Raw genomic sequence first — 27,939 nt, forward strand, 5'->3', positions numbered from 1 at the left:
CCTCTCCCACTCCCCCTGCTTGTGTTCCCTCTCTCGCTGGCTGTCTCTATCTCTGTCGAATAAATAAATAAAATCTTTAAAAATAAATAAATAAATAAAATGTTACTTCTAAATATATATGTATATTGTATAAATGTATATATTAATGTACACAATTTACAGTTCTAAGCTAATATGATTACCTCATGTGTAATTAATTTGGCTAACTCAACTGGAAGTACTAAAGATAATTTATTATAATTGTTAATATTTTCTAAATTATGACTTTGGAAAAGTTTTGTGATTATTTTCACCTTCAAATATAAAACCTGAAGTAAAGTTGCAATAATTAAGGCAAGTACGTTAGAGAAATTTTTACTTATCATATAGTATTTTCTACACATAAAATATTAGAAAATTAGAATGAAAAATCACCTCAGTGAAAGATAACTAAAATACTCAATTATTGGATTAGTTTTCTTCAATAATAAGATGAACAATCACTACAAACAGGTCAAAGTTAAACTCAGGTTTAATTTGCTATATGAAATAGTAAATGTAATTCTAATTCAAAATATAAACACTGTAGCAAAAGAAATAGGAAGAACTATCATTAGTTTAAGTATTATAATTTATTCTTTTAGCTTTCTTGTAGTTTGTATGTACTCTAAAGGGATAAGGAACATTTCAGACTGTTCCATAAAATCTGTTTAGCAAGTGGAACTCATCTAAAGAGTTCCTGTTTAGAGTTTTTATTGACTCATTGAGTAACATAAATCTTTGCAATTATATGGTAACAGGAAAAAATGTTATTGTCAATAAGAAAATAATAGAAATCTTGACTAATTTCAATAACTCTTTTGGGGCCATTATTGTAAGTTTACTTTTTCTTAATGTCTTTATACAAATCACAACTGGGATGTTACTTTTGTAAGACCACATGGCACATTCCATGATGAAAACCCCACTCTTGTCCCCTGGGAGCCTACATCCAGAATCACGAGCATCTGCCTCCCTGGATGGAACAAAGTAGAAAACTATTCAGTGTGGGTAGACCAAAAAAAAAAAAAAAGTAAAAAGATCAGAAAAATAACTAAAGCATACCTTTAAAGAAATATGGACTTTTAAGGCATTGCTACGGTAACATTTACAAAATTCTTAAAATCAAGTGCCTGCAGAATAGCAGGATTTACCATTTCAAGTTTCTACAAATGTTTTTGTGTTAGCTGTGGGAGTTAACAGAAATAAAGCCAAGTAGTTTGTTTTCAAGTAGGGTTATAAAGGTCTGAAAAGGAATATGTACAGAGAATTCTCAGATGAGAAGTAAAAAATGAGATCTATGAATGCTTGATAAGACAAAGTCAGAGTTGAAATTAAAAGAACAATATCCATTGAACGTATTTGTCTATCATATGTAATAATAGTTGTGATGCAAGAATATTTTAGGGATTAATTTCAATGAATTTAAGCTAATTTCAAAATTATCCTAATTAGATTAAAAATGAATTCTTTATGTCAAATTTCAGGTGGGGTTTCATGGTTTTTACAATTGCAAGTAGACAACAGAATAAAAGGGCATGGGATTTGGAATCAGACACCTACATTTGAATCTCCATTGTCAGTAGTTGATCAACCTTGGGCTAGATGCTTAACCTTACTGACCTTCAGTTATCTCACCAGAGAGTGGAATAATACCTACCTTAGGGTAGTTGTGAGATTAAAGGGTAACATATGAATAACCTAAAACAGTGCTTGACGCAATTCTTTAAATGCATATTAACCTTCCATTCCCCTTTTTCTTCCTTTCCTAATCCTGAGGAAATATAAAATGGTGAAAATACAATCAATGACATGGATTTCTCTCTGAAACACTTGAATGGAACATAGGGATTTTTCAAGGTTCATACAGATTTCATTCAATGGTGAGATAGGAGGGTAATCACTTCAATGGAATTCCAGCAAGAGCCTATCTTGTTCTCCCTAAAAAAACAAAACAACAACAACAACAAAAAAAAAACACCTCTGCTTACCTAGATACTGAAAAACACATCAGATACACCTTAAATTATAGTCACAGTGGGCATAAGGAAGAGAAACTGGAAGGGAAGGCAAATAGACATCTGGTTTAAAAAATTAACCAGTTACAGTTAAAAATGGTGGAGTGACCATATGTATGCATTTCCCCTTCATCAATTTTTTTCACTGCACAGAGTGTATCAAATAGATTTCAATAACTTTGGAAGATCTAAAGAGAATAAAAGGAATGAAGAAGACCAATATGAAGGAAGACAAACTTGCACCTGCAGAGCCAAGAGGCTCAGCAACGGATGCAAGGAGGGGTGCTGCTACTCTTCCACTCCTCATTTGCCAGACCAGAGGCTCCTTCCCTGCAGAAATTAAATGTGTGCGTGGGGGAGCTTTTGAATTGGGAAAGCTGAAGGAAAAATAGTGGAATTCTACACATTGAACTCTTGACCCTTACTTAGTTTCTCTGCCCATATTATTCTTGCTCACGGACAGGGCATTAGAGGGTCCTTCTTCAAGAAACTGGGTCTCCAAAAGAACAGACCTTCAAGTATTGACTTACAGGGAAAATCAGTTACCAAACTCTACCCAAATGCAGAGTTTCCAATCAATTTTCTAGTGCCTGTTTTTTAAATAATAATGAGCTACAGAAAATCATCAACTTTTAAAGAAAATCTTCGGTAGGAAAAGCAGAAAACCATTCCCACCATCACCTTAAAGAAAGGGTATGAAGGTTAAAGAGATAATCAAGAATCACCCCTCCAAAAGCTATAATTAATATAGGAGAGTAGATATTGTTTGATGAAACAAGAATAGAATATTATGACCTCAAGACAACCAGAATGCAAGAAAAATCTTCTGATACTTAAAAACATAACTAAAATAACTCAGGAGATGGTTTAGATATTGACAGTTTTCCACTGGGTAAAACCAAATGATAAAGATAGGAGAATATAAAGAGAATTAAAGGATCAATCCAAGAATCCCAATATCCAACTAGAACATCCTCAGTAAAGAAAACCATTGCATAGAAATTGTTAAAAAAAAAAAAATTCTGAACACAAGTCTCCTTAATGAAAGGTCCTATAAAGTGACTAGCAAACTGAATTTTAAACACACAAAGTTGCCTCATCATGTGATATTAGAATAACAGGGATAAAGATATCAAAAGTTTCAGCAGCATAGAGAGAGAGATAAAGGCACATTGAACAGATCAGAATTCAGAATCACCAGAGTTCTCAATAAATAGGTCAGAATGCTGGAAGATAATGTCTAAAAATTCTAAGGAAATTTTTTTATTTCCCTCATGTGGAATTTAAGAAACAAAGAAAAAAGATAAAAAGGCAAAGGAAAAAAAACAAAAACAAAAACAAAACCCCACACCAGACTTTTAAATATACAGAACAAAATGGTGGTTGCCAGAGGGGAAGTGAGTGGGAGATGGGTGAAAGAGAAAAAGGGGATTAAGAGGTACTAACCTCCAATTACAAAATAAACAAGTCACAGAGAAGTATAGCACACTAATTTAAAAAGATGTATGCACCCCTATGTTTACTGAAGCATTATTTACAATAGCCAAGATATGGAAGCAATCCAAGTGTCCATCCACAGATGAATGGATAAAGATGTTGTGTATATATACAATGGAATGTTACTCAGCTATAAAAATGAATGAGATCTTGCAACTGCAGCAACATGGATGAACCCAGAGGGTGTAATGCTAAGTGCAATAACTCAGACAGAAAGACAAATACCATATGATTTCACTCATATGTGGAATTTATGAACAAAGAAAAAGCAGACAAAAAACACTCAAATACAGAGAATTGGTGGTTGCCAGAGGGGCAGTGGGAAGGGAGATGAGTGAAATAGATAAAAAGGATTAAGAGTACATTTATTGTTATGAGCACTCAGTAATGTATGGAATTATTGAATTATATTGCATACCAGAAATTAATATAACACTGTATGCTAATTATACTTCAATAAAAAATATAGAAAAAAATTTAGGGAAATTATTCTCAAACTAGAATTCTATAACTATTCAAATTATTAATCAAACACAAGGATTGATTAAAGACCTTTTCAGGTTTGCAAGGTGGAAAAATGTTATCTCCTGTTTTTCTTTTTTTAGGAAGATGTGTTAAAGTGTTTGAGAGAGGAAATTTTAAAAAGAAATATCTGATGCAAGAAAATGTCATCAAAGTTGAAGATGAGTAAAAAGACTTTCACAGGATGAGAGAATGGTACAACAAGGTTAAGTTCATCCAGGCCAGGTCAGAAAAGGAAGATTTTGGAGGAGGGTGTCTGTCTACAAGGTGTCTAGGAAAGAGGAAATACCTGGGCATTTAAGAAAAAATGTTCATGGAGATTTTACATACCTGTTCAGGCACTCGAGAAAAACACTAGTGGTTGGACATTTAAAAAACTAAGCAATTTTTAAAAACAAAGCTATTAACTCCAGGAAAATTAAAGAGTTGTATAAAAAGGAGCAGTGCATAACAGTACAGACACTGCATAAGGAGCACTATTAACTGAAATTTATTTGAAAGATAGGATTAGTGGCCCATATAAGAGAGCTATAATCTCAGCCTCTAACAAATGAAGCCAATAGGTAATTTTTTTGATGCAACAAGAAATAGCAGAAAAAGCCTATTAATTGGAAATGTGGAGGCAAATACCAGAAAACAGAATTTAAAGATTATTTCTGGGGTAGGAAAGACTGTAACAGGAGATAGCTTTTTCTTTATCAACATTTTAGCACCATCTCTTAACTATGTACAGGTGTCACATCAATAAGACTATTCAAAAACTATAATCAATGATATTGGGTTCACTAATGAAGATTAAGGTCAAACTGGAGAGTTGTCTATAGAAGTACGTTCTAGAGCCCTAGGCTCACCCTGTCATGGAGGAGGCTATTAGCTACTTTATGAACACAAGTAAAGTATGCTTCCTGATTTACCTGTGACATGAAGTTGAGAGAACTTATTTTAAGATTTTTTTTTTATTTGTTTGACAGAGAGAGAGAGACAGCCAGCGAGAGAGGGAACACAAGCAGGGGGAGTGGGAGAAGCAGGCTTCCAGCAGAGGAGCCTGATGTGGGGCTCGATCCCAGAATGCTGGATCACACCCTGAGCAGAAGGCAAACGCTTAATGACTGCGCTACCCTGGCGCCCCTGAAAGAACTTATTTTAAAGTCACATATGAGATTTAAATAAAAACTTGAAACTAAGAAAAAAAAGTCAGCCATGAGAATTAAAAAGTAAATGAATTGAGGATAGAATAAAAATAAATATACTAGAAATCAAACTTCTATACCCTGGCTTAAAAATATTATCTACTGCTAAGGATAAATACAATGATTAATGACAGTATCACATACAGGTTTATACTGACGTAAGATCAGTATAAGAAAAACTGGGTGACTACTAAAAACAAATTTGATGCAATATTGAATATACTGGGTGCAACCAAGGGTTGCAATATTCTTTACAGCTAGAGCATTTTGCTAACAAATGAAATTCTAAATGTCACATTTTGAGAGTAATAACAAAGAAGATTGGATGGTTAGAGTTAACATAGATATATTTAACCAGGAACACAGAAGAACAGCTGTCTTCAAATATTTGTCCTGTGGAAGATGAATTTAATACATTCTTACTTCAGTGTGCAGAATGACAATTACAGGTGAATCTTTCATACATATCGGTTTCAGCTCAAAAGGAAAACAACCATATAGTTTTCCTGAAAAGAAGTGGGCTATGTTGTGTCGTGGTATGTTTTCCAATTTTAGAAAGATTCGCTAGACATGGAAACTACGCATACTTCAATTGCGAAAACTGAATTTATGCTTTGTGTAGGATATGAAAATTGAAATTCCCTCCCAATTTTAAAGATGGGATACTAAAAAAAAAAGAAAAGAAAGAAAGAAAAGAAAAAGAAAAAAACCACCACGGTGTTTTTCAAGTATTTTAAGAATCACAATTTAACTCTTTAGATATGTATTTAATGGGTTGACTTTAAAAAATTCAATTGTTTGTTCAAATGAAAAAATGCAATTTTTTTTTTAAGAGAGAGCAAGCTTGGGGGTGGGGAGAGGGGGAGAGAGAATCTTAAGAAGATTCCATGCTCAGCATGGAGCCTGGCATGGGGCTCAATCTCACAATACTGAGATCATGACCAAAGTCCAAATCAAGAGTCAGATGCTCAACTGAGCCACCCAGGTGCCCTGAGAAAATGCAAATTTCTGCATACCTGGATTATGGGGGCATCTCTGGCAGAAGAATAGGTCATTCCTTAGTTCTTAAGAATTATCAAATAAATCTCATGGCTTTATATATTGCCCCTCTTTTATTAACATCGGTTACCTGAATGAAATCCTGAAGTTATTACCACACTTCAAAATTTTAGTTTCTGAGAAAATAGGCTTCCAAAAAGAATCTGCCTTTTTTTTAATAACCACAAGCTAAAATTTTTCCAACTAATTTCTCTTTTAAAAAGATCTCTAGGGTTTTCCTAAGCATTAAAAAATATGTAAAAAACATTTCCCAATATGTGAGATTTACTCACAAGTTTTCTCCGTGTTTTGACTTACAAACTATAAAATATTCTCATAGTTCGAGTGACAAATTTGAAGACAATACTGAATTTCATAAAATGCAAAAAAATCTCCAAAGTTCTCAATAAAAACCCGAATCTTAAATAACCTACTCTACCATATCTAAATAAAGGGATTATCTTAACAAAATTGGATATTAGGATGATTTTCATGTAGAAATTATGTGGCAGCAAAAGTAGCTAGTCTTTCTACCAAAATATACCCACACATTAGATGTTGAGGAACTAGAATTCTAAACTTAAGAACAGAAAGCAGATTTATGTTTACTGAACAAGTAAATGCCATGTAGAAAAAAAAAACATGAGAAAATATATACAAAGATCTTTTAAATATGCAATCTGTTTTATATGAATGAGATAGAGTTGAATTTTGTTTTACAAAAATAACACAGAGAGGAAATCTTCATGTAACAGAGCTCCTTCTTCAAAATTTTTGTTGTTGTTCTGATACTATGGGGTGCCCTGTGGATCAACAGAGGTAAGAGCCTCCTTCTGGTTTCATCTAAAATTCAGATCCTGCCAATTTCAACAAAGAAATGCTGGCATGGAGAAAGGAGCCCCCATGAGCTACTGTTTTTGAGCGTGGTCCCTAACACTGAAGAAATGCTCAGGAGTGAGGAAGGAGCCATGCCTGATTAACTTCCATACTACTAGATGTGTAAGTCCTCCAAAAGCCCAGATGGAAGAATGGGGACTCTCTCTGGTGTCAGAATAGGGAGTCATTTTTTATTAATGTGGCATTTTTATAATGTGACTTTTATTCTTTCATTCTCCTAAAAATATAGTACATTACCATTTACAGAGCATAATTTGCATTTTAATTCTTACACTGTATCTAATGGTATCCCAAACAGAATGTTTAATTATTAATCATAGAAAATGCTTTCTATGGGTTTATGATAGACAAAATCTACTATGGAAAAAACTTCCATAAATATATGTTTATACCTTAAAAAAAATTACAAGCTAGTAAGAGAAATGATTCTGCTGTGGGCAAGCCTTCTTCTGAAAATTTTAATGACAGCACCAAAGTTATTTTCCACAGAAATCTAACTGCTTGATACAATATTTCCATTATTTATATTTTGGAAGTAGTTTAGAGTGTTTGCTATTAAATAAGATCCCATAAAAATGAACATTTGTCTCAAAAATAAATTATGACAATCATCTCTACTTCTTGTGATGAGTACTGGGTGTTAATAAGTGATGAATCACTAAATTTTACACCTGAAACTAATATTACATTGTATACTAATTGGAATTTAAATAAAAATTTGGAAAGGAAAAAATAAAAACATTTATAGCCAAGAAACAAAAGGCATTTATATATGGCCAACTTTTTAGCCTTCTGTAAAATTCTTACCTGTGACTCAAAGATTTTTATCTGATAAAATATTTTTAATTTATAATTCTCAAAGGCTTTTTCATATTTACTTTACATAATTACTAGTTATTGTTAATAAAATGCATTTATATTTCAAATCTTCATATGAAGAGCCAATTAAAATCAATTATTTGTCTTAAGATAATTTCAATTTGCTTCAATATTATTTAATTTTTTCATTGCTTTTTCTCATACTTGGTTCTTTCATACTCAGTCATTAAAATCTTTTCCAGATAGTAATAGCAGTCCATCTGTCAGTATATTGAACAGTAAGTTGTAAGATATATAAAATGTATGCTTTAAAAACAATAAAACAAATATCCACCTTCCAAGTCAAGACACAGGATATTATGCCCAAAACCTTCCATGTCCCTCTCACAATGGCATTCTTCCCCCCTTTTTCAGGGATTACTGCAACCCCTAATTTTTATTAATTATATCCTTCCTTTTCTACATAGTTTTAAAATTATGCTGTATCTGTAAGGTTTCAAACTGGAAAGGAAAACCACTATGAATATTATGAAATATGAGTTATATGAGTTAGTCCTTAGACAACTATAGGAGGAGAGGAGGAAGAAGTCCAAAAAGGATCAGAAAAAATAACCATGCCTGGTGGTATTATCAGGTCAGAGCTGGCAGGATGGTGGGCATGTCCAGCTACTAGAGTGGAAGTACAAAGAGGTTTGGTGGAATATTCAAGGGAAGGTTATTGGCTCTTGGGACTATTGCCTCGTATGGAATATGCATGTACGTTTCCTCCCTATCTACTAGCTGCAATATGTAATATTTTTTTAAAATATGTAATATCTCATCTCCTGATCCATTCCTATTGTTCTCCCCCATACCAAGTGCTTTGTAAATATCACTAACACACAGTAACTGCTATGTAAATATCTACTGAATAAGTTAAATAGACATTCATGAAGATTATTAATTTAAGTCTGATAATATCAAGTATTGACAAAGATGTGAAACAATTGGAATTCTCAACTACCCTCAGAAAACAGGTATCTGCTAAACCCAAACCTATGCATACACTGAGATTCAACTCTGTCTACGTATCCAAAAGATCTGCATACATATGCTCGCCCAAAAAACACACGTGGGAAATGTTCTTAACAGCATTATTTGTTAAGTCTCAAAGTGAAAACAATCCCAAATGCTTATCAACTGGAGAATAACCATCTAAATCATATTTGCTTATTCATAAGTTATACAATTGTATATTCCTACTAGACCACAATGACAATCTACAATTACAACATGAATCTCACAGATGTAATATTGTGACTCTCAAATTATCTAAGTTCGATTTATATAAAGTTCAAAGGCAGGCATATTTGATGTCTGACTAGGGGTTACCCTTGTGGGGGAATAGTGACTACAATAGGGTACACGGGGATTTCTAGGGTGCTGATATCCTTGGTTTGGGTGCTGACTACATAGGTGTGCTCACTTTGGAAAATTCACCGAACTGTACCTTTGATTTGAAATTTTGCTGGATATATTTCCATAAAAGTTTACTTAAAAAAAAAAAAAAACACCAGTCCAAATTGATTTCTCTTATACTACAGTATAACTTGCTTCAGTAGATCTTGTTTCAGATTGTTCAGTGTGTTATCAGCCTCATATACTATTTGGGTTTTTAGCTCCTTGAAGAAAGATAATTATTGGGATAAGTCATAATAAGCAAAATACATCGAGCCTCTATGTAATAGGCCCTAATGCCAACCACCTTACCTACATTCCATTTAACCCTAAAAAATGTCCTCCTTAGGTAGTCACTGTTTTTATCCCAAGAAAACAAAATCTTAGAAATATTCATTTTCCAAAACTCTATGAACTCAAACCTAGGCATTCCGCTACCACAATGTTTACCCCTAACCACAAGATCTAGGATAAACTTAATATGTATATCACAGCAGGCTTAAGAATAATGATCTCTCTCCAAATTCTTCTGGTAAATGAAAGTTTACACTTCTCCTGTTGAAATTAAGATTATATTCCCTTATGTGAGACTAATGTAAAACCAGTTTATGCACCATCCATCTGTAGTTTGTAATCCTAGTACTCCAGATTAACTTCTTATTGCCCAAACTCAGTTGATCTCAAAAGCTTCCATCATGACTTTTCTCAACTTTACTCTCTTAACAATAAAGCTCTTGATAGGATGTTCTCTTGTATATCTTTTCCTTCCATCTCCAAATGCCATCTTATCTTTTGACCAAAAATAGTCCCATCAATACCTCTCCTGGCTGCTTCTACTCCACAATTTGTGTTATAACTATAAATATGTGAATAACTGAATGGTCCCTAAATCATGACCCTTAAGAAGAGCCCCCTCTTGAACTCCCCATCTTTAGTCTGTCATTTTCAATGTGTTTATGAGAATTACCTAATCATCTTCCTAAAACACAGCTTTCACATCCACTCCAAAAAATTTAATGGTTAATATATATTCAGAATTTTTAAATTTTAAAAAATCTTTTAAGCATGATCCTTATTAATCCTCCTTGATATGGCCCCAAGTCATAACTTTTTCAAGTTATTTAAATTTCAGTTAACATACAGTGTAATATTAATTTCAGGTGTAGAATTTAGTGATTCAACACTTAGAACACCCGGCACTCATCACAAGTGTCCTCCTTAATTCCCATCACCTATTTAACCCACTCCCCACCCACCTCCCCTCTGGTAACCATCCACTTGTTTTCTATAGTTAAGAGTCTGTTTCTTGGTTTTCCTCTTTCTCCCTCCACCCCCCATGTTCATTTGTTTTCTTAAATTCCCCGAGTGAAATCATACGGTATTTGTCTTTCTCTGACTGTCCAAGTCATATTTCTAAACTTACGCTCACCCCGTTTCTCTCACAAACCAATCTGGCCTCTGGTTTTGCTAGGGAATGGTCTTCCACCCCAAGTTCTCTCCACCAAGGCCAATACATTCTCCTACACAAATCCTTTCAAGTTCCTGCAACTGAAAGCATACTTTTTCTGACTTCCCATGCCATGTTTCTTGTGTGTATATTTAATTTCCCCTGAACTGTGAGTCCTTTGAGAGGAACACGTCATTCTTCAGTTTTCTACAATTCCTAGCCCAGTGCCTGATATAGATAGGCTCTTAATGATCTCAAATGGATCGATTTTTTTTTTGGCAGTTCAGTGGCCACCATCACCTTCATAGTTACTTTCAAAGTCTGAGTTTCCCCAGGTCACAACTGCAAAATATCAAAAGTTCAGGAAAATCAAAAGTAGTTCAGAACTGTCTTAGAGGACCACTTTGGAACTCAGTTAACTGGTAAAGAATTTATGTGGTTTACCAAAAACTTTGCAATATTTCATTTAATTCTCACAAGGATATGTATATCATGATGTATGAGACTTAATACAAAGGTCATATTACATTTTGATGTGATAAAGTACCTTCCTAAACATATCCTTCTAGATTTAGGATTGAGGCAAATTGGTGCAGGAATTTAAGAATCTTTTAAGAACAATCTTTTCTCAACTTTATTCTCCTGACAACCAGGAAGCAGATGGTACCTATGAAGATAAATTAGGTAATTCCAATCTCAACTGTAGTTTGAGGTTTTAGACAGGTTGCTAAACTGTTATGCCTCATAGAAAACTATGAAGATCTAAGTCACAGTCTCTAAAAACTCTGAGAGGTGGCAAGGTGATTCAATGGAGTACCAACAAAATTTCTTAAAAGAATTTTATATGTGTTTATCTAAAATAAGCTTTACCATATGGATTTATACACTGACCTGACATATAACATACTTAAGGTATCCTGACGGAGATCGTTACTCTGCCATTTCACTTTATGTACCAACTGCTATTCATACATGCCCACATAGGAAGATAAATGGATTATATGTATAGATTCAATACTCTAATGAGTGACAAACTTTTTTAGTTTTAGGCTCAGAGTTTTGCTGGTTGTGTCCAAATTATCAAAAAGGCTCATAAAGATGAATTGCTAATTTTTCCATTACAAAAAGAGGCTTGCTCCAAATTCTAATACTTTAAGAAATAGACCCATAATTTGTCCTTTAGAGGAGACACTTAAGAGTGGATGAGACAGCAATGGGTTTTCGGAAACTACTTCTTCTTAGAACATTTTTAAACATTTGGAAGTGTTTCTAGTATTATGTGATTTTGTTAAATATATCAACTATCAAAACTTTCAAATGTGTATTTTTAAAGTTTTGAAGCAAAAATTTTGATCTTTCAAAGTTTCATTGAGTTTTAACACTTTGTTAAAACATATATAAAGTTGTACAACACCAAAAAAAACAAATAATCTGATTAAAAATGGGCAGAACTGAATAGACGTTTTTCCAAAGATGACACAGATGACCAAAAGGCACAAAAAACTATGTTTGCTATCACTAATCATCAGGGAAATGCAAATAAAAATCACAAGAAGAGATCACCTTACATTTAGCAAAACGACCAGTATCAAGAAGACAAGTAGTAAGTGTTGGCAAGGATATGGAGAAAAAGGAACTCTCCTGCACTGATGGTGGGAATGTAAACTGATGTAGCCACTGTGAAAAACAGTATAGAGGGTCCTCAAAAACTTAAAGAAAACTACCATATGATATGGTTATTCCACCACTGATATTTATTCCTCCCCAACATGAAAACACTAATTTGAAAGGCTATATGCACTATCTTGGTTGTAGAATTATTTACAATAACCAATATATAGAAGCAAACTAAGTGTCCTTGATAGATGAATGGATAAGGAGGTGGTATATATACTCAATGGAATATTAGTCATAAAAAGGATGAGATCTTGCCATTTGTGACAACATGGAGGGACCCAGAGGGTATCATGCTAAGTGAAATAAGTCAAGGACAAATAGGATTTCACTTATATGTGGAAACTTAAAAGCAACACTAAAACAGAAACAGACCTATAAATATAGAGGACAAACTGGTGGTTGCCTGTGAAGGGAGGGGCAAAATGGGTGAACGGAAGTGGGTATAGGCTTCCAGTTATGGCATAAATAAGTCACAGGAATGATAAGTACAGAGTAGGGAACAAAGTCAATAGTATTATGATAGCATTATATGGTGACTAATGGTAGCTACACTAGTGGCAAGCATAGCATAGTGTATAGAGCTGTAGAATCATGTTGTACACCTGAAATTAATGTAACATTGTGTGTCAACTCTACAGCAAGGAAGAAAATTACAAACCTGAAAATATATAATTCATTCTAGTAATTTTCAAGAACTGAATGACATCATGGAAAATGGAAATTTGTCACAGAAGTTTCCATAATTTTTTTTGCATTACTGGCAACTGGATTTAAAAATCAGTTACTAACCTCCAACAGGAACACCCAGTGATAAAGTTTTCTATATGGAGGTATGTATTTTCACGTGGTAATTTTTTCAGCTACGGAAGCTACAGAAATGACAAATTGGGATAAACCAGATTTTTAAACTGCTTTGACAGTGTTGAACCAAGATTTTCAAAACTAATGAAACACTATCCTTTTTTTTTTACAGCTTTTTTCAATTTTTTACTTTTTTATAATAATTTTTTATTGTGTATGTTAGTCACCATACAGTATATCCTTACCATCCTACCTTTTTAAAGTGCTTAGTTAAGTGCACTCCTTAGTCCCCATCATCCCACTACTTTTTAAAAATGAGATTACTACCACAGTTCAGTAAATTATTCATTAAAAAATATTTCTTATTCTAATTCATGTTTGTATGTTTCATAAATCACTTATATATTAGCTTGTAATATCTAAATATAAAAAGGGGATGTGATCAAAACATGTTACAGAGAAAGGTTATCTATGATCAAAAGATTAGAAATCAACTACCTAGAAAATGTCAAAGAGACTCTTTATAAGATTAATACCAAAGTCTTTGTTGTTCCTGTGATTACATAGGAACTAAAACGGTTTTCTTCCTAGTGACAGAAAAATTAGGGTATCTAAATGAATATTAACAATGCCTGTATGTCCTAAACAGGTTCATCATCGAGCGCAGAGATACCACAGAATACTGAGAATATGTGGTTCTAAAACATCTAAAAATCTATTTCCAGAGATTCTTAAACATTCTCAGGCATTATGTCTGGGAAAAGAGAATTACCATAGAAACGTGTCCATTTTAATATAGATGTATAAAGAAAAACATGGCATATAGCCATTTCATGTTGAGTTGTTTTAGACTTAACATTCTAACTTCATTCAATAGAACACACTTATAAGTCTCTTATGATCTCATCAGTATATTATCTACTTAAAATTTTCCTAGGTTTTACATTTCAGACCTGCAAGGCCCATTGGTATCTCCAAAATTATTTTCATACCATCCTATATCTTGGTCCACGTTCTTTTCGGTGAGACATGAAATCCACCTACATAAAGGAGGAAAATGCTTCAATTATGCAAAAAACTATTCTAGCACAGGGACTTAGGACACCACTCATCTCTTGCCAGGTTATAACGGAATAGATTCGACTAGTTTAGGCTTTCTAGAAAAATCTACTGGCAGAATTATTGTGTTGTTAAGTACCATCCTCATTACTAATTCCTGGATAATTACAACCTATTAAGGTCTTAGTATTATGAGTCCTCAACATATAGTTGCTGAAATCAGAAAGGAATCCCATTCTGCATTCTGATCTACTTAGTACATTCATCACTTAACTGGTAACTTCTCGTACATGGGGATTGTGCCTGATTTGTCCAGCGCACAATGCCTAACTTGTAGGGGATGCTCATCTTTGGGAGAAGTCAATAAATGTACTGTAGAAAGAGTAACAAATAAATGGAAACATTCGTTCAATACTTACTAATAAGGTACGGGAAACTATGATAAATGAGGAATAAAATAGATTTCAAGCGTTTACCATGGGTATGTAGAACTTTTCCAGATTTAAGAAAACAACTTATTACTATAAATAGTTTTACTGAGTTCTACACTCCACAAAGAATTGACAGTTTCTTGAAATCATTTCCCCACACATTACCTCTCCCCTGACTGCTCCTGGCCTTATGGAGCAACAGAGGCAGTAACAAGTTTCTTCCTGAGTGCATTTCGTCCTCAGTGAGAACCACACTGGAAGGAGCCTCCCAACCCGAGTTCAGACCTTCAATGTTCTTCTGTTACACAAAACGGTGAAGGTGACAAACCAGATTTACTGGGTGTGTGCTGCTACCACATGCTCATTGCTAAAAGCGTTTCTGTTTGTTGTATTCCATCATATCGTATTAGAGGTTTAGTATAGCGCCTGTGTATACACATTTTAAAAAGAAACACTTTGGGGGAAAGCACTAGAATCTAGAAGATTCGAGTATCAAGCTTTCATTTTTTAAAATGAATTTTCTCATTTGTGGAAGAAAGAAAACAATCCTTAATGGAAAAAATATGCCCTTTAGTTCTCTGGGATCATCATTCATCCCAGAACACAATGGAATACACATTTTCTTACCAAACAAGATTGCATTCTAGGTAGAGAATAAAAGCACTCGGGAAAAATGAATCAGCTAAATGAGACTTACTGAGAAAATAGAGAAATTATTATAAATTTACTTAAAGAGCATTTGCTAGAACAGTTTGATTACATATGTAATGTTCCTTAGTATATATGAGAAGAGAAGAGAAGAGAAGAGAAGAGAAGAGAAGAGAAGAGAAGAGAAGACAAGAGAAGACAAGAGAAGACAAGAGAAGACAAGAGAAGACAAGAGAAAAATAAAACTTTTACTCACCTTTTAAAGACTATCTGGTCATGAGCTTTTACCTTACCAATAAGTAAGTTTACATCATAGATTTTTATTGTTTATAAGGTATAAATTTTTCTAGTATTTAAAATTGATAGCTAAACAATAGATCTTATGTTTTTAAACACCAATGTTAGTTTCTAATGGATTTAAAATATAACAATATCTTAAATACTCAAATTATGAAAACATACACTATTCAGCAATTAAATGTTTAATAAGAAATTAATAGTTTGTTAATTTAAGAAAAACAGCACCAAGAGAAAGGAGGCATTCATTACAACACAGGATCTGTTCAGGGACTTAAAACATTTTAGGTATTGATCCAAGTAGTAAAAATACAACATACATATGAATTATGCAAAGCACAAAGCCACAACACAGGTCATTAATAAACAAAGGTTAAAATACAGTCATTTCACATTGACTAATCACAAAAATACAGTCATTAAATTAACAGACACAGGTTAAGGTTTGTTTCCTTAATCATGCTTATAAATTATTACAATACAAGATTTTCCACAAGATGGAGAAAATTTAAATGTATATTTACAACTTTCTTCCTAGTTACATTTTAATGATTTAACACTTACAATTCTGCTTTAAAATGAAATGTTTGAGATTTCCTGTTATCCATATATGTATATGTATACATATACACACGCATTTGTAATTTTCTAACCTAGTGAGTAGGAGCTGCTGAAATTAAAGTTACCCTTGAAAAAATATTAATCTGATATGTTAATAAGAGGTATTCTGAAGTTTGGCTAATATGTAGCAACACAAAGAGGTAAAAGGTTATATCTAGTTTTAACAACAACAAAAGAAACTTCAGATCCCTTAAACCCTTTTAATATAAAAGGCTAATTTAAGGAATAAAATTCTTCATATAATAAAAGAAATCCAGGCACTTTAAGATATATGTACTTTATACCTATAAAAAGTGAATAAATAAGTTCACAAAAACTCTGATATAAACATTGTGAGTTTTAAAACTTCACCTTCAATTTATGAAAAAAAAAGAAAGATATTACAGTTCCTCACTAGTGCAAAGACTGAATTAGTCAATGAGCTCCTTTAGCAATAGGCGTGTAGTAAACAATGAAGAATGTGTACTTTTGTGTTACTATTTTGCAACTGTGGTTATTTTCTTGGTTATTGGTTTTTGCGAGGTTGAAAAAGTTATCTATGCACAGAACTTTACCGAACATTCAGGTTTTTTTCACTTATAATATCATTTACACACAAAGAGCATGACATGAATATATTGGAGTATAATACTAGATACCTTCCAACACCTTATATAAACATTGCGTGACAGTGCACACCTCAAACTTACACATTACATACCAAGTATATCTCAAAACTGGAAAAAAAAATTGTCTAAATACCCTAGTGAATAGGTAGAGAAGGCTGATAAACCTTGTAAGAGGTCTTAAAATATTAATCGAAAACATCTAAAATTGACCCCAAATGAATATTGGTAATTCTAATAGTCTATAACTTTAAGTACATTTTATGCTAAATTTAAAAAGCCTCATGATGTTTACTAGGTAGAACAGGGGTCAGCAAACTTCCCCAAAAGGCCAAATATAGTAAATATTTCAGGCTTTCAGGGCCAGTCTCTATTTCAATAATTGTAGTACCAAAAGCAGCCATAGATAATACCAAAAAAAAAAAAAAAAAAAATGTGGATGGCTGTGTTCCGATGAAACTTATTTACAAAAATAGGTAATAGGCCAGATTTGGTCCATGGGCCATAGTCTGCTGACCCCTGAAATAGGAAATATGATCGAAACAATTTTAGGTATTTTGATACCTAGCACAAATGTTTACTGCTTTGTGAATTAATGAATTGATGAATGAGTAGGAAAATAAAACTTTTATGCTCGGAAACAAATGCCATTACAATTTAATCTTCTAATTAAGTGGTCAGGAGCCTGCTTTCCTAATTAGGATAAAACTCCAAAAAAGCAATCCTTAGTCTTATTAAGAACTAGGCTTGCAAACTAAAGCCAAAAAAAATGAAAGACAATGTAACAGATCTAGTAAAGAGAAAGTGAATTTTCGGTGAAAAAAAGCTAACAAAAAAGGCTTTTTATAGTTGAGTTCCTACATTATTTCAAATCTCTCCAAATAGACTAGAAACTCCATAGGAGTAAGAGATGGGTCTTTTTTTTTTTTTTCTCTGTAGCACAGTGCCTAGGATATACATGGTCAATATTTTACTAAGTAAATATGTGAATGCTTTCCTTGGCAAAATATGTTTTTGTTAGTTCCAACAAAGTGATGCACCAATTTAAGATCCTCCTATAAAGTTACAATTTCCTTGTGTTTTATATCAGTCACACTGACTACAGAGAAGCATTTCAGCCTGAACTAGAACTTGACTTACTCATCAAACAGCATGAGTTTGAAATTTAGGTTTACATCACAATGTAAGGCTTTGACTTGGGAAAAGCAAACCAAGTGCAGGCATCCGGGTTGGTTATAAAGCCAGAGTGATAATTATTTTCCAAATAAAGAACTGTATAACTTTATAAATTATAAATAAATACACTTATCCGTTTCTCACCTGGAAAAAGTGTACTTGGTTGTTTAGGATTTAAAATATCAAAAGTGACCAAAATGCTAATTTCAACGTATTTATATATTAATTATTCTTCAAAGCCTGGATATTTGAAATATACTAAATAAATCAGTCATGAACAATACTAAAGAATTTTGTCTATGGCTCCAAAAAAAATAAATTAAAACATCCCCAAAACACAGTAACTCCACACAGTGAAGAAATATTCATAAAAATTACTATATAAATATTTTTCCATGATGTAACAAACTGTAAACAATTCACTTTAAATTTCTCTATCTTTTAATATTTTCACATTTCCAAACAAAATACTACATTTAACAATGATAAAAAAAAAAGTTTTAAAGAATGTTATTTGCTTTTGGATCAGTTACCAGACATTGACAGACAAAAGCCACATACAGTTACACACTTAAACAAGACACAGCCTTAATTTGCCATTGTAACAAGCACAATGTTAACATTATATACAAATGTATATGGTCAAACATTTACAATTAGAGGACAAGCCAAAGATGTACTGGAGGAAAATATTTCCCTTAGAATAGTGCTATGGTTCAAATTACTTATAAAAAATAAATACATATAAAACTATTATATATATTATAGTACTTGAAATTGAATGGATTCTTCTTTCAAACTATCAAATTTAATACCACAAGCCAAGAAGGCCAGTAATCTGCTTAAAATTAAAAATCAGAAGATACAGCATGTACCACAATTGATAAACAAGCAATTAAAGGGGGCACAGTAAAACAAAACAAAACAGACAAAAATAAGAATACTATCGTACCGATTTCCATGGTCCCCGATGCCATGTCACATCATCAGGGCAAGCATGCACATGACATTGTACCACACTAGGTGGCTTGTTTAAGATTTCACAGTTTTGCTCTTGTGACATTTGGCCATTGGGAAATTGACACATTACGAATCTTGACTTTATTCCTCCTCCACATGTTTGTGTACACTAAAAATAAGAAAATTCAAAAGCTATGTGGTTTTAAAGACAATATTATATTTCTTTATTCAATGTTTAATACATAAGTATTAATGCTAGAATTTTCTTCCTGGGTAAAAAAAAAGTTTTAGTTCTGTAATTAAAAAAAAAAAAAAAGAACCTAGACAAATTTTTGAGAATTAGTACCATAACATGTTTCAGTAAGATATCAACGATCTGTAGGATAGACAAAACTGATTTACGTAAGTAATAAGTATTAACTAATTTATGATAGCCTATCAATAGATTACTGGGTAACGATGAAAGCTAGTAAGATAGACCTAAATTTATAAAGAAGGAAAGATGTTCAGTATGTGTCACATGAAAGCAGCAGGTGGCAAAGCAGCCTGTGTAATATGAATCTAATTGTGGAATCCACATAAGACTAAAGTCTGGAAGGAAATGTATCAAAAGTTAAAAATCCTTATCTCTTCATAATTTTTCTTTTTTTTTTTTTAAAGATTTTATTTATTTATTCAACAGAGATAGAGACAGCCAGCGAGAGAGGGAACACAAGCAGAGGGAGTGGGAGAGGAAGAAGCAGGCTCATAGTGGAGGAGGGATCACGCCCTGAGCCGAAGGCAGACACTTAGCGACTGCGCCACCCAGGGGCCCCTCTTCATAATTTTTCTTATCATTTCAATTTTTACAATGAGCGTGTCTAAACTCAGGAGTAAAAATGCCATTTTCATTTCGGAAATTGTAAAAGAACATTTTTAAAATGTACTTGGTATTTATTAGCACCTGGTCAGAAGTGGTCAGAAGTGTAAAATATATACTAAAAATCATTAGACAAAAATATTTGACTAATTAGTTGATTTTATTCATCCAAAGCCAATATAAATCTTTCTTATTCTTTCTCATACATAATATAGGTGGAATTAGTATTCATGAGAACTACTTTAAAAATTATCTTCATATCCCCAGTGTCTAGAAGAATGCCAGGACAGGAAGTGCTCGATAACTGACAACTATCTGCTTAGAAAATCCACCACATGAATGGCTCGGTAATAGGGTATCAGCATGGCTATATATTAATCTAATTTTCTATCTTTATATCAACCAAATTTTCTAAGAAAACAATAATATACTAATTTTAGAGAGGCATTAGTGGTTCACACACATACTGGTTAGCATATTAGACTCTGTTAAAAAAAATCTGGAGTATTTCCTATCACATAGGAGTGATTTATACCAAGACGGTCTATCAAAAGAACAAGATTTTCCTAAACATAAAACCTTTCTGTGTAGTATTGTGACGTAAGATTATCCCACAGTAACGGTGTGAAGTACTTAACTTTCAGTCTTCAGAGATTCACCATCTCCACACGTTTAGAAAACAGTATGACTTACTTCTCCCCAGCTTCCATAGCTCCACCGCGGACAGGGACCGGAGTCGCAGTGCTTGGCCTCTGGGGGCCTGGAGGCTGCATCACAGTAACTGGCACTCCGTCCGTCTTCATCCTGGCAGACCACAACTCTGTGCTGAACACCTCCAGCACAGCTGCTGGAGCACTGACGAGGATAAAACACACACTGTGAATGCCACATCATGAAGTTACACAGCGAAAAAAAAAAAAAAAACCAGTGTCTGGACTCAGACTCAAAATCCCCCTCACCAGCATAATCTGAGTCGAGAAAAATCTGCCAAAAACATGAGTGTATTGGAATGCGTTGTATAGTAAAGTTTGCAAGAGCCAGTGCAGCCCTGTCCTAAGTGTTAAGTAGAAAGGAAGTAAAAAAAAAAAAAAAATGAAGTCACTTAACTTTGATATTGTTTTTCTGTCTCAACTTTCATGTAAAATAAGAGCTACAATTGTACCTTTTATAGTTTCATGGTTTTACACCCACTTACTGCACTATTACAATAATTTCTAGGTTTTTTTTTTCATAAACATTTACAGTCTTAACCTCTTAAAAAATTCTTTTGTTTTTGTTCTAATGGACTCTAATCAGATTGTTTTTAAGTGCATTCCTCTGTAATCATAATATCACATTAGTGTATAGTTCAATTAGAACTCTGGGGACTTGTCAACTGCATCAAAAATCACTTAATCCTTTTAAGATTTAAACTATTGATCTTCAGATAAATTTAGCATTAAAAGTATTTGATGTCATTACATACATATCTGTTAAAAGGCTATAATATAACAAAGTTACAGAATTAATATAACTCAATAAAGACGACTTACTGATCCCCATGGTCCTGTTCTCCATTGGTTTCCTTTGATTGACGGATGGACCCCCTGATTTTGATTATCTTCTGGTTTGTGAGTTAATGGAAAATTCCTGCCTGGAAAATGGCTGGGCTGCTCAGAGGAACTTGGAAAGTGACTGTACATGGGTGGGCAGGCTGCCAGGTTACATTCTTGTTCTATCAAAGGGCGAACTGCAGGGTCACAGTAATTCTCATTAATTGGCTGATGGTAGTTGATGCATAAAACTTGTCGTGTTGTTTTTCCATGGCCACAGGAAGCTGAACACTGATCACAAATTTCGCCAACATTTAAAATGTAATAAATTACATTATTATACTAAATATGAATTATATTTAAACTTTTCATTTTGTTTATTTTTTCTCATAAAAATACTTACAGGTGACCAATTCCCAGTTTGCCACTCCCCACAAGGGTTAAAACAAACAGATATTTCAGCAGGTCGGGGTAAATGGGCACAATAGGATTCATCGGCTATTCCATCGTAAGCGTCACGACAGCTTACATAGCGGGCTTGATTACCTCGCCCACAAGACACAGAACACTTTAAAAAGAAAAAAAAGAAAGATTATACCAAAGTGTTATACAGTACCTCTCTCTGGTAGCTTTTGCTCAAATTTCTAAAACATGAATTTTCTTGAAAAAAAATTTTAAATGGTATCACTTGGTTTCACTTCTGAGTCAAATAAAGACAGGGCTATGAATACCCCACTCAGTTTAGATTATATATTTGCAACAAGAATAAGATACTACTCAACTTCTTGGAATACTGATTATTATTTGCTAAAAAGATACAGAAAACATTTTATGAGACGATCTTATTTTAAATAACTTCAAACATCTAACAGGGTTGACATGATCCCATAATTAGAATATTCAGAGAATACCTGAAGCTTACTAATATAGCTTCTATATAAGATTAAAGCAAAGCATATACTCCAAATAAAGGCTGATAAAAAGCCTAATTTTATGTCTGCTTCTCATAACCACCTGTGAGATAAATATTATCATCCTCATTTTGTAGATGAGAAAACAGACCTAGAAAACTTCAATTTCTTGCCCAGAGACACAGAGCTCTGGGTAAGAGCAGGATAGAGCAGCATTTAGCCATTAAATTATCTTATTTCTGAATGCTACACCACTTCTACTCCATTGAGCTACCTGAGAATAAACGCATAATTTTAATTTGGCTAACCTGAAGCAACCATTTTATTGATGTATAAAAGCCTCCAAAATACAAACACTGTTTGTTTGTTTTTTTTAAGATTTTATTTTTTTGGGAGAGAGAGCACTGGCGGGGGGTGGGGGGGGCAGAGGGAGAGGGCCAAGCTGACTCCCTGTTGAGCTGGGAGCCTGATGCAGGGCTCAATCCCAGGACCCTGAGATCATGACCTGAGCCGAAGTCAGATACCTAACCAACTGAGCCACCCAGGGCCCCCCAAACACTAATTCTTAAAGGAATTCACTTACTGGGGTCCAAGAACCATGTCGCCACTGGGCTATCTTTCCTATGGGAACAGCTGGCAATGAAGTGGCCCCAATTTTAGGGATAACTGGGCAAGGTATGACTATACAGTCCTGTTCAAAAGAAAAATGCATCTCAAAACATCAATGAATTACTCTGATTTATATTACATTCTATACTTCATTTCTTCCACATAGCTAATTCAAGAATAGCTGCATAATTACCAATTAATAATGTAAAAGTTTTAATTGTTCAAAAGTACAAAGTACAGTCACAGGCTACAAGTGGATAGTACAAATCTGAATCCTAAGGTTTGGCTCATTCTACCTGATGGTTGAAAAGAAAAAGAGCAATAGTCCTTCAAAAATACCACTGAGCTGAAATACCCTGCAGTGAACACAGAACACTACCCCCAGAGGGTACGACACGCAGAATTCACAACAGATACTATCCTTCTGCAGTGCGAAGAATGAAAATACCTAAGTTACGTGAGTGAGTCAATGGCAGATAAAGAGTAAAAAAATTAATAAAGCTATAAAGCCAAAGCTGGCAACACTTTAAAAAAGATAAATTCTCTAACACATACGTGCACAAACATGTTTTCAAGGGATATTAGTAGGAAAAATATGTATGAAATAAGTTTAACACATTAATCCTCCTGTAACAAATCTTTCTGTTTATCATCCATGAAGAGGTGTCCTTTACCTGCCTGTCACTCGGGCGGCTGGCTCCATGGCATACTCTGTCATCTAACACTGCACTGAGTAGCTCATTGACACATTTAACAGCACGCACCTGATACCCACGTCCACATGTGGCCGTGCACTGGAAGAATATAAGGACGTATCAAACACTGTTATCCAAAAATTGTAGGAGCTTACTTTTCTTAATACAGTTAATATACTTTCAGATCTTTTTATTAGTCTTTACATCAGATTCTATACAAAATTAGCAAATGTTACCAATACACATTTATTCCAATGTAGACAGATAATATTGAAATTAAAATGAACAAGCGTTATCGTATCTTTAAAAAGTTATGTAAAAATGTCAATAGAGTCTTGATATTTTGGGGGCAGAGTTAATATAATTAGGATACTTTTTCAAAAGCTACCTGGTGTATGTATGTCTTTTAACATGCTAAATAAACGTCAAAGATTTGAAGAAGGAAGAGCATAAAGTTAAATGGAAGATGAGACAAGGTTTCCATCCACAGTGGCAACCTCCAAGGGGTAGCAGACTATCCATCTTCATCCAGCCTGACCACTGCTCATCCTGAAAATTCCCAGTCGCCTGTTTGGCAAAACTTCTGAACAATGCCTACTCTAAATGCAGTAAAGCTAATTCAGACACAGAAGTTGAAAATATTTATAGTTTATCGCTTCTCGGCCTTTTGGCTAAGATCGAGTGAAAATATTTATAGTTTAAACAAAGCTGAAGAATAAATTTGCAGCATTTTGGTTAACAAGTGAGTTCAAAAGCAAAGCTGAACTATTTACCACAGCTGAACTATTTACCACTGATAAAACTGTGTAGATAAGAGTTTACATTTCAAGGATATTTTTCCAAAAACCAACCCCAATTTAGCTGCGTCCATTAAGAGAATGAACACACCACAATGCTGGTGCTGTTCTATAAAGATGAATCAAATCGGGAAAACCACTCTCATATACTCACAGAACCCCACGGTCCTACTTGCCAGGAAGCACATGTATGAAGCTCACACGGTCTCAGAGATTCGGGTTTGGTACTTGGATTACAGAGACCATCACTCAAGTGATCTTCGTTCAGCTGACACCACACTTGCCGCTGTTTTGTTCCTTTTCCACATGTAACAAGACACTGAAAGAACACAACTGATCGTTATTTTGAATATTAGTCAACATAAATGCCTAAGAAAATGACACAATGATCAAGTCACACATTAAAATGCACACGAAAGACCATTCCTAACGACGTTTTCCCTTCAGTCCTCCAGAGGTATTCACCAGGTAAGATCAGCCACCCCAAACTTGCTGCCCAAATCCCAGTGCAGCATCCATTTGTCCTAGAAACAAAGGTATAAAACTAACCTTAAGTATATATCTCAGGCTACTGTGGACGCTGGGACTTTATGAAAATGGTTAGTGATTAAACACCAATGTTATTGTTAGCCAGATAGTATAAATAATTTAAGAACAAACCATTAATTTGTTATTGCCTAGATAGTAGTTATTTACAAAGCAAGGACAGATTATTTTTTACTTCTTTAAAGACTTAAATTGCAAAGCTTTCCTACAAAATATTATAACATTTCTTAGCCTCATCTGTTCAATGTTACCTCACTCCACTCACTAGTAGCCCAACTGGGACAGGAAAATTCATTGCAATTCTCGGTTGTCACTCGGGGAAGCTCTTGGCATTCTCTGTCAGCAAGATGGTGGCCAAAGTTATTTATACAGTAAGATTCTCGAGACCTTTCCCCTCCTCCACAACTCCTGGAACACTGATTTAAAGGACAAAAACAAAAACCAGTGGTGATAAATGAAAAGAATTAGATTTTAACAAAAATACACTTCAGAGTAACAAATATTTAACAAAAAAAGGGGGGGGGCAAATTTTCTTAAGCATTACTGGTTATTCGTACCTGGGACCATTCTGAATAATGCCACCTTGTTAAGACACAGTCACCATGGCAGGGCTCTCGTGTGGGAGGTTTAAGTTGGTCACCACAGTAGCGGTCATCTACGGGAACAGTCTGTCCTTTATGAACGGAATACTTCATGCAGTGGACATCCAAGGACCTATATCCTCGACCACAATGGGATGAACATTCACTTTTGCCAATGATATGCCACCTAGAAAAAAGGATGCTATTACACTTAGGGATGCCAATTAATGCAATTTTAAAAAATGGATTCAGAGAAATTCATGCGTACGATTCAGTTTTGAAAATTCTGTTAGAACTGATCGACAAGCCACCTGAAAATACTTGATATATCATTAGATGAAAAATTCTGACATAAGCCCAAACTTTCATTTCTATAGATAAGAAAATGAGGCCCAGAGATGTGTGTTCACATGATATAAATGCTTGACTTCCATTAGAAATCATTCTCCCCCCTAAAATAAAATCTAACTTGCTCTCCAAATATATAAAAATGGAGGTGGTCTGGTTAAAGCTGGAGATAGGCAGCATTCTACCTAGTGACTTTGCTCTGGCATTTGGTGGTGCCTTTGGAGGTGGGTCCAAGGGACCCCACGCTTTCCCAAAAGGCTTTGAAAACAACTGCTTTAGATCAAGATTACCTAATTACTTAGTGGCAGATACAAGACCGAATATATCTGACTCACAATCAGGTAGTATCTCTATGCAACCACACTAAAGTATTTCATGATCAGGAAATACCTGGGAATCCGACTCTACCAATAAGACCAAGACTTCAAAAGTTGGCAAACTAGGTTTTTGTAAAGCCTATCACATTTTCTCATTCTTGTAATCTATTTTTAGATACGTTTTCAGAGAAAACATTTTTTTCTGCAAGTAAAAATCTTCTGGTTTTTGCCAAATTATCCCAATTATAGTCTAGCAATCTATCAAACAATAGGAGTGCAACAGTGTAACAGAGCATAGAATTCACAGAGTTTGTTTCAATTCCCAATAGCATCTGGAGGATTTCATTGTGCTTCACTCCACGGCAATAAGTGGATGAGACTTACTCAAGCAGCTCTTCCATTAAGCCTTCAAACAACATAAGTATATAAAAATCCTCTTCCTTGCTGAATGAGAGGTTCTGGCCATCCCTGAATGTTAATGGTAACTCACTAGACGGGGTTGTTCTGAGCTTTGCTTGAAGACCAATTTCCGCCCCCCGCCCCCACAAACCCCACCAAAAGACTGGTAATTTAAAAGTGGATATTTCCCTGCTCCATAATCTAGATGTTTCTTGATGTTTAATGGACAAAAATTGATAAGATCGAGAAACCAATCTACTGATTCTTTAATCCTCAAACTTTTAAAGTTTATTGGTTCGTAAGTTCACAGGGAATTACACAACATTCCACATTCTACAAAATTTATTGTTTCAGATCTTTAAACCATGGATTTTAAGATTAGAGTTTGCCCACATATTTTACAAATTTGTATCCATTTCTTACATAAAATTTTGAGGCCTATATACTGGTATTCATCAAATACTATGAACAAACATTCAAATCAGTTCCCAAGTTTCACAATAAATTAGTGAGCCTGAAATTTTATACTAGCAGGGACACAGGATAGACATTAATTGCACGTCCATCTGAGCAGGCTCTGTACTAAATGCTTTCCATCTTATCTCACTTATTGATTTAACCTGGTTACATTATACATACACTGTTTACATCATACGTTTTTCTTTTACCTTAGTTCACAGTCTGTATTGCACCTTTCGGTCACAAACAATGGAAGTGGTAAGTGGTCGCAACTTTGATCAGACACTACCATGTGATCACTCTTCCGGATGCAGGTAATTTTTCTTCTGCGAAGACCTTCGCCAAAGTCAAAAAGAAAGTCCTTTTTAAGTAGATGTTCTAGAATTATTTACTTCTGCTAATAGCTGAAAGGATTCAGCTAAGAAAGCAAAAAAATTCCAACACAGGATACAGGGTAGACGAGGGTATTAATATAGTCAGGAATGACTTTCTGGAGTAAGCAAGCTGAATCCTGAAAGATTGAGAAGTTTGCTTAGTAAAGACACAAAAAGAGGGTGGGCCAGATATGGAATAGAAAGAAATGCATTAGAGCTGGCTGGAGTGGTTAGTGGAGAACTGAGTCGTCAGGGTTGGCACTGATGCTATGTACTACATTATTTATTCCCTATTTGCTTCCCTTTTCCTCATTAGAGAATTGCATATCTCTACTTACTACAATGTTACTATAA

General features: G+C 34.2%; 1 protein-coding gene across 3 annotated transcripts in view; it reads right to left on the reverse strand.

The window, feature by feature from the left end:
* ADAMTS20 (ADAM metallopeptidase with thrombospondin type 1 motif 20) overlaps positions 1-27,939 on the reverse strand; it is a 176,838-nt gene that overhangs the window by 49,430 nt on the left and 99,469 nt on the right. For all 3 annotated transcript variants that reach the window (XM_087855784.1, XM_045801246.2, XM_087855783.1), the window contains 10 exons: positions 27,421-27,547; positions 25,665-25,875; positions 25,359-25,523; positions 24,716-24,880; positions 23,744-23,863; positions 23,044-23,151; positions 21,953-22,117; positions 21,550-21,840; positions 20,711-20,872; positions 19,151-19,327 (listed from right to left, as the gene is read on the reverse strand). In XM_087855784.1, coding sequence (XP_087711910.1) covers positions 19,151-19,327; positions 20,711-20,872; positions 21,550-21,840; positions 21,953-22,117; positions 23,044-23,151; positions 23,744-23,863; positions 24,716-24,880; positions 25,359-25,523; positions 25,665-25,875; positions 27,421-27,547 — 1,691 coding nt within the window. The remainder of the gene's footprint in view (positions 1-19,150; positions 19,328-20,710; positions 20,873-21,549; positions 21,841-21,952; positions 22,118-23,043; positions 23,152-23,743; positions 23,864-24,715; positions 24,881-25,358; positions 25,524-25,664; positions 25,876-27,420; positions 27,548-27,939) is intronic.

The sequence above is a fragment of the Ursus americanus genome, chromosome 25, assembly GCF_024610735.1.
Source record: "Ursus americanus isolate L20-20 chromosome 25, mUrsAme1.1.p, whole genome shotgun sequence".
In the NCBI taxonomy this organism is placed as follows: Eukaryota; Metazoa; Chordata; class Mammalia; order Carnivora; family Ursidae; genus Ursus; species Ursus americanus.